At 35.4% G+C, this 15245-nt stretch overlaps 1 protein-coding gene across 7 annotated transcripts in view; it reads left to right on the plus strand.

Annotated features, from left to right (window-relative positions):
• The window catches only part of LOC129261019 (cyclin-dependent kinase-like 5), a 45246-nt gene that overhangs the window by 19315 nt on the left and 10686 nt on the right, over window positions 1-15245 (plus strand). For 4 of the 7 annotated variants that reach the window (XR_010296646.1, XM_054899049.2, XM_064114148.1 and 1 more), the window contains exons 6-15: window positions 117-171; window positions 800-855; window positions 1523-1587; window positions 2423-2482; window positions 5015-5105; window positions 6738-6927; window positions 7750-7830; window positions 8412-8578; window positions 11058-12297; window positions 13099-13234. Coding sequence is in view for 6 of the 7 variants with exons in the window: in XM_054899049.2 (XP_054755024.2) it covers window positions 117-171; window positions 800-855; window positions 1523-1587; window positions 2423-2482; window positions 5015-5105; window positions 6738-6927; window positions 7750-7830; window positions 8412-8578; window positions 11058-12297; window positions 13099-13234 (2141 nt within the window). In the remaining variant the exon portion in view is untranslated. The remainder of the gene's footprint in view (window positions 1-116; window positions 172-799; window positions 856-1522; window positions 1588-2422; window positions 2483-5014; window positions 5106-6737; window positions 6928-7749; window positions 7831-8411; window positions 8579-11057; window positions 12298-13098; window positions 13235-15245) is intronic. The other 3 variants (XM_064114150.1, XM_064114152.1, XM_064114151.1) reach the window with 1 other exon arrangement.

The raw sequence follows: 15245 nt of genomic DNA on the forward strand, positions 1-15245 counted from the left end.
ATGTGATGATCACTAATATCATTGCACATCAAATATCTTATTTGTAGACATCTGCGGTATGTGCATCCTTTTTACTTTTATATGTTCTCATACTGTTTTTATTCTGATCTGTTCAGGGAAGCATTTAGACGACGTGGGAAGCTCTATCTTGTCTTTGAATACGTAGAGAAAGTAAGTTGATCTCTGTTATATGAGCTAATTAGAAGCAGATGCCAGGTGATGTCAGCTTGCACTTTCTGAATTATTTAAGAAGAATCAATCACTGATCCCATTTAGATTCAACCAGATACGAAGCCAGTGTCTTGATGGCTCTGTTATAACCACATTGTATGCACTTTTTGTGGTAGCAATATTTTCTTTATTGTTTTGTACCCCACTTAGAACACTTTTGAATTGATTCTTTCCATCTTCATATTTGTAAGGCAACTTGTTAGAATGCCCCACAAGTTCACTGGCAATGTACTTTGGTATTTCATTTGGAAAACAAATATTGATGTCTTCTTTTACCAGTTGTTTTTTAGTCCAGAAATTTTACAGGTCTGGTTAAGCAAAGTTGATGATAATGATTTGCATCAGGCATTTACTTGTGATGATTAGAAAATATGACAAAATGTATTGCACTGTTCAGTTGTTTCTAGTATGGTCCTTCAAATGTAGAATTTCTAGGGTAATTCAAGCTTCTGAGGAACTTCAATATGAACTGAGCAACTTACATCACATGTTACATCTAATTAGGGGCATGGGAATGCATGTATAGATGATGATGCATTTTTTAACCTTTTTCTTTCCCTTTTATTAGAATATGCTTGAACTTTTAGAGGAGAATCCGAAGGGAGTATCACCAGAAAAAGTCAGGTTAGTGAGAGAGATCTACAGCCCCTCTTACATAAATAATGTCTGGTAATGAATGCTGACAAGGTATTTTTTTTTCATGTTTTGATATTTAATAATAATACATAACATTTATAAGGCACTTACTCCTGGTGTTTCTAAGCGCACTGTTCTGTTTATAGTTTATACTTGGGATTAAAAGAAAAGAAAGAAAAAAAAAATAATGAGGCAGGGGAAAATGACACAGCTAATGCAACTATACTATAAATAAAAAATCAAAACTGGTGTGCACCTCCAATCGACTGACCCACAACTGTGAATCATCTATCAAACAGGTAGGTCTTGAGTAGGGTTTTGTTTTGTTTGAAACAAAAGCTTGAATCCAGACCAATGCACTTTACTTACATGTTTAGGTCATTCTTGTGATTTCTGTTTAGATTTTAATTGGGAATTACCGTGGTAATGGAATAAATTATCAGGAAGTAAAAAAAAGAAAAGAAAAGAAATGAGGAAAAAAACTAACGGAATGGTGAAATCCCCCTCCTCAATTAGAATTGCTGCAAATGTTTAGATGTCAGATAGATGATTCAGTTAATAAATTGTGGCTACCAACTAGGATTTCTTTATCCACGCACCGTTTAAATATTTATGTACAAATAATTAAATCTCATTTTTCCCCCTCCTTGAATAGGAGTTACATCTATCAGTTGATCAAGGCTATTCATTGGTGCCATAGGAATGATGTCATACATAGAGGTAAGGAGAAACATGTATATGTCTTTTAAATCATAAACCTTGTGACAATTGTCTGCATGTTGTGTTTTGGTTCTGTAAATAAGGGCTACTATGCGACATGTTTTTCGGTTACCCGGGTACCCGCCCGAAAATTACCACGGGTACCCGAAGTAAAAAATACCTGAAAGTCCCAGGCCTAGTAGGCATTAATGATGTTGATTGGTCATTGGCTATTTTCTTGGTGATAATTTATGGTTTGGAGCTCAGGGCCCCCATCTTACAAAGAGATGCGATTGATCTGGTCAACCACAACTATGGAAGGCCAGCAACTTCAACATCTTAAATGTATGTTCAAAATATTTTCTAGATATACATTAATTTGTAAACAAATTTGTAAACAAAAGATATACATTCATTGTTTTCTTGAAGATTTAGTGTGCTTCTCTTTGTGTACAAAGGACATTGTGCAAATTTCCTGTAGGAAAAATACTCTTTGTAAGACGGGGCCCAGATGTAAACTAAAGTAGAAAGGGAAACAGTTCTCCTTCATACTGTATCAGTTCTTATTTAAAAAAAATTACACAGTATATAAAAGTTGTTCGTTATCTGGAACATAATGCATAGTTCAATTGATCAATCAATGGATCAAGAGAGAAAGAACCAATATTTTACTGTATTTTGAGATATCTAATATTATTGTCATTAATCAATGTCAATTTTTAAACAACATACCAGTACATTTTCTAATCTTTTATTTGGGGACCCCACTTTTTATTTTGGAAAACTTATCAAGTAATGATAATGTCATATTTCTTGTGATAAGAAAAAACCACTTTTTGTAATTTCATCTTTGCAGATATCAAGCCTGAAAACTTACTCATCAGCTCAAATGACACTCTAAAACTTTGTGATTTTGGTAAGTACTAGGACGTATTTTGTATTGAGAAATATCATTGCCAACTCCTGTGTTCATGTACATCATGATATATTTGATTCTCATTTTCCAATAAACTATAAAAAAAGCAAATTTATTTACATATATACAAAACATTTAATTCATTGACATGACCTTTTTTGTTATTGCATTTGACGTGATGTATATAGATGTGACAAGGGAAGTATTTTTTTACCTGAATATAATTTTCTCAGAATCATTGTATGTAATTATTTGTGTAAAAATTGTAAATTTAGCTCCACTTTCACCCTATTGCACCTGAACAATTAGTGACATCAATAATTATTTGTTTAATGCCTACATACCCTCCCATTCAGTTTTATGAGGAGAAGTGAAGTATAATAACACTATTTTTTCATTCACTGCTGGTTACTACAGTAACCATGATTGACCAATGCCTCTCAGCCAATCAAAACCTTGGGCTTAATGTAAATTGTCAATGACATGGGCATTAATCCGTGGGGGGGATAAACTATCCCCCCTCCCCCTGAACAGTAGGTGTGTCACAAGGATTTACACCAGTGGTCGATGAACACAATCTTTGTGTAAGTGTGCACTTAAGGGTTAAAGTGATCTACATGTAGTTTGCTTGTCATTTCTCCAGTTAATAATAGACCAAATTAGTACAATAACATAATATTAATGTGCATTGCTTTTGTATTTAATATTATTTTCATCACCATCAGCCTATGTTTCATATTTCTGCCATCTTGACCTTTAGGCATGAATTTATTTTTAGATAATGAATAGTATGGGTAAGGACATGGCCTTACATGTAAACATGTTTAGAATGAAAATGCAATGTTGTAGTTTCTGCCTTCTATGGTTCATGTACATGTATGTATCTTTAAAGGGATGGTCCGGGCTAAAAGTAATTATAGCTTAATAAATAGAGTAGAATTCACTGAGCAAAATGCCGAAAACTTCATCAAAATCGGATAAGAAATAACAAAGTTATTGAATTTTAAAGTTTATCAATATTTTGTGAAAACAGTCGTCATGAATATTCATTAGGTGGGTTGATGATGTCACATCCCCACTTGTTCTTTTGTATTTTATTATATGAAATTAGGTTTATTCAAAATTTTTCCTCCAAGAACTAGAGAAATTGGATTGACAACTGATTTAGTGCATTAGATATTTATTGATGCAACTTATTTCATTATAAGGGAAACATATTCACACAAGTATGAAATAATGAAAAAAATATGATTTTATGTAATAACATAAGAAACCAGAAAGTGGGGATGTGACATCATCAGCCCACCTAATGAATATTCATGACGACTATTTTCACAAAATTTTGCTAAACTTTAAACTTCAATAACTTTATTATTTTTTATCCGATTTTGATGAAATTTTCGGCATTTTGCTCAGTGAATTCTACTCTATGTATTAAGATATAAATATTTTCAGCCCGGACCATCCCTTTAATTAGAGGACAATATTCACTTGCACTCAATATCATGCTAGGTATATAATGTGCTGCTGGCTTCTGCTGTTACACTAAATACCGATTCTCAGCCTATTATTCAAATATTAAAGTGGTTATGATGATAGAATCAGCAATAATAACAAAATGATTGATTTTTTTTCAAAATGAGCAAGTACTGTAGAGAATAGGATTCTATTAACATTAAAATTCAAAATTTTGTGATTTTCAGTTGACATGGAATGCATTATGGCATGTTATTTTCCCTGGTCAAGGTTGACATCAGAATTTAATGTGACATGACAAAAACATGACCTAATGTCTTTGAATTTGATGTGTGTGACATGACAAAAATATAACCTAAATTTTTAGAATTTCAGATGATATATGGCAAAAATATGGCATGAAATTATCCACTCTCTGCATTGCTATTTTTCTAGAGTAGACATGAGCTTGACTGTCTAAAATGTAATGTACTACCACACCTTTTTACTTTCTGTCATCACCAGAATGGTATCAATTGCTTTTTGATCGTCAGGTTTTATTTTTTCTCTATCATTTCACATCTACTGTAGATCTGTTTTGTTTGATAGCTGTGTGTCATGATAATATCAACCAAAACTGAAGGACTATCAGCGAAGCATACCTTGAAAACATTGTCAGGAGAGGCAAAAATTATCTGACAACAAAAAAAAAAGCGATCAAAGGTCACCACCATTTCCAAAAGCAATTTCCCTCCACTATTTTCTAACAGCTACAAAAAACATGTATAAAAAAAAAGAGTTAAAAGAATAAAAAAAATTCTGTAAGCACCTTCCAGTCAAAGGTCATCAAAATTTTGCGTGTGTGTGTGTGGGGGGGGGGGGGGCCACTCTACCCTCTTCCTCAGGTATGCTAGTACCTTTCAATATATAATGGTACCACATTACATTATCACCAACTCATTGCAATGCACTGATTCATATAAAGTTAAATACTTTAAAAAATGTACAGATGAAAAAAAAGGATTTGTTAAAATAAAATTTGTGTTAACATGGCATATCTTACTGTTCTTTAATTAGGTTTTGCAAGAAACCTTGATGGGAATAGCTCAGCCAACTATACAGACTATGTAGCCACAAGATGGTATCGATCTCCTGAACTGTTGCTAGGGTGAGTATCAATAATGAACCTTAACAAAATACAGTAGTACATTATATATCATCCTTCACATGTAGCATTGATAGTAAAGTACTATTGAGAAGTAAACTATTCTTTATAGATGTTTTGAGTAATGCTCTTGTATCCATTACCATTATGCTGAATTGGTTCAGCATAGTGAAAATGTATTAAGCACAAAATGATCATCAACAAAATGATACACCATCATCCTTCACATACATGTATATCATTGATATCATTATTGAGAAGTAGACTATTGTTTAAATGTTTTGAGTAATGACCCAGTTTAAGAACCACACTTTGCTGCATTGTTTTAGTCCCTGCTGTCATGATAAGAAGAATAGGTCCATTTAGATGCATAGAATGTTGGTATATTGTGTCCATTATGAAGTACATTCACTTTATGAATACCCCCTATGGTACCTGACATATTTCATCTTATTATTGCCCCTTTGTGTAATAGTTCATTAAATGCATGTGACCATGGGCTTGGAAAAAAAGTAACAATGACTCTGACATAAAAACAATAGTTACATAGATACTAATTATTGTTCATTGTGTGGTTGGTATTATTAGGTTCGATAAAGACAAATTGAAAAGAACAGAGATGAAATCAAGAGGCAAGAAAGAAAAGGGGGGGGGGGGGAGAAAGTGGCGATGAAGCTGCCTAGGATGTTAATGTCTTGCTCTAAACCTTCACTTCTCATCTGGTTTATTGTCCATCCAGGAATGCACTCAGTTTCAGAATGAATATTTTGTCCAGGCAAAAATCTTCGGGGGCCACATTACTTTTCACAAACTACTGCCTGATGGAGAAATTTGAAATCGATTGCAAATCAACTCGGGGGGTTGGGGGGGTTGCAACCCCCCCAAAAAAAAAATCCGGGGACCATTTTTTTAAATCTTATCTTTTTTTTTAAACTTGTAATTTTATTTTATTCTATTTCTATGTATTTATTTCATTTATTATTATTATTATTATTATTATTATTATTATTATTATTTCTTAATTTGGCAACGACCTCTATACCAAAAAGAGTGGTGTTTTAGATGCAAGAAAACGCCATTTTCACACACAGATTTTCAAAAATTTTCCCTACTGTGGGAGGGGGGACACCCCCCTCCCACACCCTCCCCCCTCGCTCGCTCCGCTCGCTTGGACTCGGTCGCTACGCTCCCTCGCATACCACCCCAACCCCCCCCCCTTTATAAAAAGCTGGATCCGCCCCTGAATGTCAATGTTGAACAATAGCCACAGGGACTGTATATAGGGAGATTGTTAGATCTGTTAGAAATAAATTGGCCCAATTTGGCCAATTAAAGATAATTTCAATGCAGAGATGACATTGAAATATTCCTTTTTCTATATGATTATTAAAGGTTCTTGAATGCCTTTATAAATCATCATTGAAAAAAAATTCTTGCCGCATGCAATTTAAAATCTAATCTTTCGACTATTCTTTTTCTATCTTTTCATTGCATATCTTCATTGATCTGTCTATATTATTGCATTAAGGTGGGTAACAAATTAATTTCAAGTTGTATGGAATGCATCATACTAAAATGTGTTTGGAAAGAAGTTCAGCAATCTAATCTCTCAACACTGTTTTGTTTCTATTCTAGATGTGCCTATGGTAAAGCGGTTGATGTATGGGCCATAGGTTGTATCTTAGGTGAACTTAGTGATGGTAATGCTGTGTTTCCTGGTGAGAGTGAGATAGATCAACTCTACATGATTCAGAAGATCCTAGGTCCGCTACCACACTATCAGATGGCTATCTTCAACAATAGTCCTAGGTTCTCTGGCTTAAAGGTAAATGATCTATCCTGGGCCCAGTAGCACAAAGGTTAGCGATTGATTGCTAAATGAAATTGCCTATCAAGACCATCATTGCATGTGCTTAGTTCACTGACAATGAACCAGACAGTATTCTCTCAAATTAGTGATTGATCGCTAATCTGTTATACGTGGCCCGGGTCCCTCTATAACTGTAGAAACAGTTTTTATGATTAACTGCAATGAACTTGGTTTGCAACAAAGTGTGAAATCATAAGTACAATTATTTGTTAATCTTTGTGTTGCAGGTCCCAGGTTTAGTCAACTTTTCTGACATATTGATTTTTGTCTCTAGAGACTTGGGACCCGTCTTAAGAAAAGTGTGATTGAAACATTCTAGCTAAACTATGGAAACGTGTACACCAAAGAAGAATTACTTTTGTCTTTTGAAAGATAGTTAGATATCTTTTGAAAATTTGTAGTAGTCACCTATAAATTTACTGGTGTAAATAAAGGACTTTTGTTATTTATATTTTATACCAACTGCAGAAGAATTAGGGTCAATTTACATCTCAATATAGAATGAAAGTCCTCTTTTGGCATGATTTGTTTCAAAATCTTGTACTTAATTATGAATACATGCCAAAATCTTTATAAATTTTGAGTTTTATTTGGGGTAATTGTAACTTGTCTTGAATAATCTATTGTTACTTCAAAAGCATTACCTTGAGTAATGGAAAGTCATACTTGTATTAATGAATTTAAAAACTAACATGAATCTCTCATATGAAATTTTTAATTCAACATGTTTCTTAAAAACAGAAACTAGTTTATCCCTGCTGTCTCTTATATCCCCAGTTTCCTAGCATTTCAGTCATAGAGCCAATCGAGAAAAAGTATGCTGGCATCATCAATGGAGTCATGTTAGATTTCCTAGCGGTAAATAAATTTGATCTGTTTTAAATGATTTGATGAAGAACATTGATTAGCAATTTTTTTTCATGCAGTTAGCACATCATTATCAACTTTCTTGATTCGTATACTCATTGGTTGATTTTGCTTGATGTTTTTTTTAATGGAGAAGGTGGTGATTATCGTGAGATTGGTCACGACGATTAATTGTTGGTGGTGATATTGGTGATGATAATGATGATGATGATGATCAAGATAATGATAAAGATGAAGATAAAATGCTCATTTTGAAGATGCAGCTTGTGCAACTAACTTGTGCACTGTATTCCATGCTTCAAAGATTTTATCATGTGACCACATAACTTGTTTAATTATCTGTATATTACAGATAAAGTATGGTCAATCACTGATAAAGTATTGTAACATTTGGAAGCGCATAGAGACGTTATTTATAATGTGTTATGCGCTATACAAGAACTGTCTATTATTATTATTATTATTATTGTTTTTTTAACGTTGGTAATGAACTCCTTTCTCTGAAATGCATTAATTGTACATTTTCTCATGCTCCAATTGATTACAAAATCTTTGTGTTTCACCTTGTACAGCACACACTAAGATTAGACCCATCTGAGCGCTTCACCATAGACCAGTGTCTTGACCATAGGGCCTTTCACACTGAGAGGTTGCTCCGGAACGAGATCCGGCCTAAGTCTGCATTCACCACCAGGCGACAGGAAGATGATAGCGATGGTACAGACGAGCTCTCACCTAGGTATGTGCAAGAGTTGAAATTAATTATTTAAGGCCGTTGACCAATCAAGTTCTCACTATATTAATTATATATAAAAATAGAATTGATTTTAGCTGTTGGTTACTCTCCCCAAGGATATTCAGGTGTTTACAAGAGTTTATGTGAATCAGCGAAAAAAATACACGGGGGCGGCGGGCGAATTCGCCCCGGAAATGCCTAAAGTCGCCCATGAAATCACCAAAAATCATGCTTTCGGGGGCGACATAAAATCTTAATGTCGCCCCCGAAATTATTGCCGAGCGATACAACTCAGGGCCCATGAGCGCCATATGCTCGAGCTCCGCTTACCATTTAAAAATCATCAAAAATCCACACTCAAAATCATGAACAAGCCTTGAAAATAGCGAGAAGCACAATTTGAAATCCCGAAGTTGCGTCTTTTTTTCTGTACCACGTTTTTCCATACACATGGTATGAAAAAAATATCAACGCAACGGTCGGGAAACGGTTGCATGTATAGGGGTCCATTATGACTACCACCATGTGCAATTTCTAATGCACATTTTCCCCTACAGATATCACAATTCTGTGATAAAATAATTCGAATTACACAGGAAATAAATCCCAGAGGCTAGTAACCTCGCATTGGTGAGTTGTCATTCAGCTTTGCTTTTCAAAACGGCCTATTAACATCCATAATAACTTACCTTATTTGTTGATTATTACTTAAAAATCATTTGTCTTATTTTTCTAGGGGATGAGGTAAATATCAGACAATAAATCATCAAACAAAGCTCCATCTATTTTACAAGGCCGCGGGAGGCTCACGAACGCCCGCATTGGCGCTTGTAATAGCTAGCCAGTCTGAGCTCTGTCTCTCTGCCAGAGCTCTGGGGGACAATTCGCTCAGTAAAGGCCTCAATGATGGTGATTTTCTGTTTCAGACAGAGTCTACATTTCGGGTATATTATTAAAAACTGCCAATAAAGTTTGATGATTTCTTGTCATGTATATTTAAGTTACTAGTATTAATGAGTTCATTCTCACCAAATTTAGACTCCCCCATAGAGAAATGCAATTTTCGTGGAGATCTGCGTTTTCAAAGAACTTTAGGAAAAGTTAGGGTATGTGGGCCTTTTATAACATGACCAAGTACAGGTTGTTGTACTGGAATAGATGGAGTAGAAATTAGATATTGAATTCATTTATATCCAAGTTCAACTCACAGTCACACCCACACAAACACACACACACCCACATCCAAGATTCTAAGCATGAAAAAAATAACTTAAAAAAATCATACAATATTAAACAATAAGTAATAATTCATGAATAAGTGAACAGGTATTCCTCAAAATACAAAAAAGTAGCATTTGAAAAGAGCCCCCGAAATGCAAAAAGTAGCCTCCGAAAGGTAGAAATGGAGCCCCCGAAATTTTACAAAAAATTGAAAATGGAGCCCCCGAAAAAAATTAATTAATTTTTTTCCCTGATGTGAATCATATAAGGCAGTTGACCAATCAAGTTCTCACAAAATTGATTTTTATTTAAAAATCGAATTGATTTTAGCTGTTGGTGACTCTACCCCAAGATATGCAGGTGTTTTCAGGCATATCGCACCTGCTGAGATGTTGAAGTGGGGGAAGGCTGTAATCAGTTTGCTTTCATTTATTCTTTGTGTGGCCTGTGATTTGATTGATCTCACCAAGCTAATCAGTGATGGGATATTTTAAATTCAGAGTGGCCATTTCCATGATTAATTAATAACCGATGAGAAAATGAAAGGTCCTTGTCCTTAATTTTGATAGAGATATTGATCCTTTAGTTGTATTGAGAAAAAAAGCCAGGCTATGGCTGGCATGGTAACACTTCATGACATTCTATTTCAAACTCTTTTTACATGTTGTTTATTTTGATGTTTGCTTGGTTCCTCATGTCTTGTTAAAATGAGTATATATTTTCATTTATGAAGATGAGATTTAGATTTCATCAAAGAAATCCAAATTACGTCACTCCCTGAAAATGGTATGCTATGTATTTTGGGAAATAATTTGTTTATGCTTTGATTTTTTTAGGAGTACAACCATTAGTGTGTTTGGGTTGTTTATTTACCATCATTATACAATTTAATAGATGAGGAGCATATTTTCAGAAGGTAGTTTGAGTGTGAGGTGGATGTTTCAGTGCAGAGGGGATGACCAAAGAAAATGAAAGAGCAGGTGAAAGGGGAAAGGAGGTTATTTGATTAAGGATGAAGAATGCACTGAATATGCTTAGTGGAGTAGGGGATAAGGACTGTTGCCACAAGTTTGTGGTGATGCTGGTAATCTCTGTTTATGGGGACTATCATGGATTTAAATATTTGGATTAACTCTCCACTACATGATAATTATTGAACAGGAATAAATTTTGTCCCCAAATATTAGCAACACATCTCATCTGAAATCTGAAATCACTACTAATGTGATTTAAATGTGAACTTTGATTTATCTTCTTTCAGAGAGAGTAAGCAGAAAGCTAAAATAGGCTTCATTGAAAATAATGAATCCCCTCAGTCCAGGAATGATGTGACTGGAAGATACCAGCAACATCTTCAGTCCAAGCTCCACATCTCAGAGACCAAATCAGAAGCAGACATGGACATGAGACCCTCAAACAGATCAGATGTCCTCTCACAGATACAAACACCGCAACTCAAGTTTCTCAAGTCCAAGTCCAAAAAGAGTTCCAAGGAGAACCGAGCAGAGGTAGAGTCACGGACTGACTCCTCAGGATATCATGCTCCATTGCAACCGTCGGGGAAAAACGTGGCAGGGTTCTTAAAGAGTTACACCCTTGGAGAGCGAAAAGAACACATGATTGATATGTCTGGGTCAAGCAGACAAGCTAAGTACTCGCAGTATAAGAAAGGAGCCATTCTTGCAATGTCTGAACAGAATCAAGGAGAAGAAAGTAGCCACCATGGAACATCTCAGAAACATGAACAACACAAAAAACAGTATTCAGTTGATGATGAATCACTACCGTACAATGAGACATCTAATAATAGGACAGAATACTTGAATAGCACAAAGAATACCTTGAACAAGAAAAAATGGGACATGGATGACAGTGATGACGGTCAAAGTAGGGTCATATCACACTGGAGCATGAATGGCAGCCATGCTAGTTCACATGACCAAACTACTACAGGACAACAGGAAAATGAGGGGGTGAATCCCTTTGGAAAATACCTCAAAAGTGCCTACAAGAAACAAAACAAGGATTCAGAGAAATCACGTAGAGAGACTCACAATCAGGATGTCCCGCAGAGTAAACATGACACAAACAAAACTAGCCATAAAGACTCAAGAACTTCTGGGAATGACCATTCTGATGATAGGGGCTCTGAATCCCACCAGTGTGTGGACACCCGGACAGTTAGTAATGATCACAGTAGACTTCCTTTACCATACAGGACAGACAAGAAGGGTACTGATATCCCTGGTAATACAAATCCATTTGGTGCTAAGGACACAACGGACTCACAGGGTTTTGGGGGTGTGGTATCCAACATTGAGGGCGGTAAGCATCCACTTTCAATAACGGCTGAAACACCTCGGACAGTGCTTCCTAACCAGACCAAACCATTGGTTACCTCAGAAGGCCATGTTGATCAGGACCGGGGTATGGACTATCACATTACGGGTGATCCTGGTGAGAGAGGTGATGAGAGAACAGGGATGGAACAAGATGAAAAGGTCTGTAGTTTTATTTTATTTGAAAGTCCATTCATCAGGGATATAGTGGTCTTGGTGCTTAGTTAGCATGCCTTGAACCAGGTCATGTTTATACAATCTAATAAATATGTTGCAATTGCCATTGCTTTTTATTTGCTTACAAAATATACATAGGAATTTCTAAGAATGCAAGACCAAATCACTTCCTTTATTTTAATTAGAGAAAACTGTTTTATTGGAACATCATATGTTTGCTAGATCTTCATGGTTTCAACCATGAAAATATCCACATTTACAATGCGCACTACACTGCGAGGAATGCTAGAGGCACATATATGATGATATTATTATTACCCCGGGTTTAGCCGTACTGACTTCTGGCGCTCAAGCATTGGAAGAATTTCTTCTTACCAGGTACCCATTCTCCTCACCTGGGATGAGTGCAGCGCAATGTGAATAAATTTCTTGCAGAATGAAAACACGCTGGCTGGGAATCGAACCCACGTCCCTCACATTGAAATATTGAGAATCGAAACCACTAGATCACAATGCCCCCACAACTTCAAATATCACTTTTGCCAAAATGTCTTCTTTTCCAAATCCAGTAACATTTCACATTTCTTGAATATATTTCCAAGAAATTTACTCTGCATAACTTGATATTGACAGAAAGGAATATTTGACGATGCCCTTGAACGTAGATAAATATGAAATCTTATACTGAAGCAAAAGCTTGGGATTTGTTCAAAAAGATTATACACCTCTGGGCAATGACATTTTATCTAAAAGCAATTTACATTAAATGTTTTTGATTTCCCACAGCAGCATGAAGACACTCCAAGAACCAACCATAATAGATCAAATCTTCCACAGTATGGTGATAGAGGGCGCCATTCATCTCCTGCACCCAGGGAAAGACGAGGGAAGATAAACCTTCCTCAACAGATTCAAGCAATAGGTAATATTTTCAGCACTATTCTTTAATAGTGTATGACTAAAGATACTACATGATGTAGTTTTTTTTTTAGGATGATAATAAGAATATGATAGGACACATTTATCTAGCTCCTGATGCTTTGTTTCTAGGTGCAGTGATGCTGTTGTCTCAACACCCATATAATAAAGCACTGTCCTTGCACAAAATACTGAGCTACAAAAAGCATTTTTGCCAAGAAAGTGTTGCAGAAGCTGCTTTGCAAACCTGAAAATAAAAAATTCTGTTCAGTCATTCTTAATTTTAATTTCATTAAATTTTTTTTAACACCTTGAGTACTTTTGATTTGGTGCAATACAAGTCCAATTCATTATTAAAGATTAAAGTTGGCTAATAAAGACTTTCAGATTTAAGATGTTCAAGTTTGGAGTACTAGTTTAAAGAAAAATGTAGAAATAAGGTTGGCATCCATTTGGAAAAAGGCATGGAAATAAGGGTTTCCAATTACATGCAATACTTCTTCTGTATCTGACCTGAATGTTTAGTGGCAAATGTTCATTACATTAAGAATGCTTCTTTATATCGGTAAAGCACTCAGAGGCCTTGTTCTGATAGATTACGGCCGTGATCTGGCAGAACTACGTATCTCCTTTTACGTGATTCTGAGATATTCGAGCTTAAACATTCAAAATTACTTCTTTAGCTTTCTTTGAAAAAATGGAGAATGGTGTATCAGACTTTTTTGTTTTCCTGTGTCCTGTGGAACATAAGGAATTGGGCAAAAAATATTTGATTTCCTCATTAAATCTTGTAATTTTCTTCAATTTTTGTCTCACCTGCATAGCAGAGTGAGACTATAGGTGCCGCTTTTCCGGCGGCGACGGCAGCGGCGGCATCAACACCAAATCTTAACCGAAGGTTAAGTTTTTGAAATGACAACATAACTTAGAATGTATCCATATGGACCTAGTTCATGAAACTTGGCCTTAAGGTTAATCAAGTATTACTGAACATCCTGCCTGAGTTTCATGTCACATGACCAAGGTCAAAGGTCAATTAGGGTCAATGAACTTAGACCATGTTGGGGGAATCAACATCAAAATCTTAACCTAAGGTTAAGTTTTTGAAATGTCATCATAACTTAGAAAATATATGGACCTAGTTCATGAAACTTGGACATAAGGTTAATCAAGTATCACCAAACATCCTGCACAAGTTTCACGTCACATGACCAAGGTCAAAGGTCATTTAGGGTCAATGAACTTTGGCCGAATTGGGGGTATCTTTTGAATTACCATCATAACTTTGAAAGTTTATAGATCTGATTTATGAAACTTGGACATAATAGTAATCAAGTATCACTGAACATCCTGTGCAAGTTTCAGGTCACATGATTAAGGTCAAAGGTCATTTAGGGTCAATGAACTTTGGCCAAATTGGGGATATTTGTTGAATTACCATCATAACTTTGAAAGTATATTGGTCTAGTTCATAAAACTTGGACATAAGAGTTATCAAGTATCACTGAACATCCTGTGCACATTTCAGGTCACATGACTAAGGTCAAAGGTCAATGAACTTTGGCCGAATTGGGGATATTTGTTGAATTACTGTACCATCATAACTTTGAAAGTTTATGGATCTGATTCATGAAACTTGGACATAATAGTAATCAAGTATCACTGAACATCCTGTGCAAGTTTCAGGTCACATGATTAAGGTCAAAGGTCATTTAGGGTAAATGAACTTTGGCCAAATGGGGGGTATTTGTTGAATTACCATCATAACTTTGAAAGTATATTGGTCTAGTTCATAGAAATTGGACATAAGAGTAATCAAGTATCACTGAACATCCTGTACACATTTCAGGTCACATGACCAAGGTCAAAGATCAATGAACTTTGGCCATAATGGGGGTATCTGTTGAATTACCATCATTACTTTGAAAGTTTATGGATCTGACTCATGAAACTTGGACATAAGAGTAATCAAGTATCACTGAACATCCTGTGCAAGTTTTAGGTCACATGTTCAA

The sequence above is a fragment of the Lytechinus pictus genome, unplaced genomic scaffold (genome assembly GCF_037042905.1).
Source record: "Lytechinus pictus isolate F3 Inbred unplaced genomic scaffold, Lp3.0 scaffold_19, whole genome shotgun sequence".
NCBI classification, from domain to species: domain Eukaryota; kingdom Metazoa; phylum Echinodermata; class Echinoidea; order Temnopleuroida; family Toxopneustidae; genus Lytechinus; species Lytechinus pictus.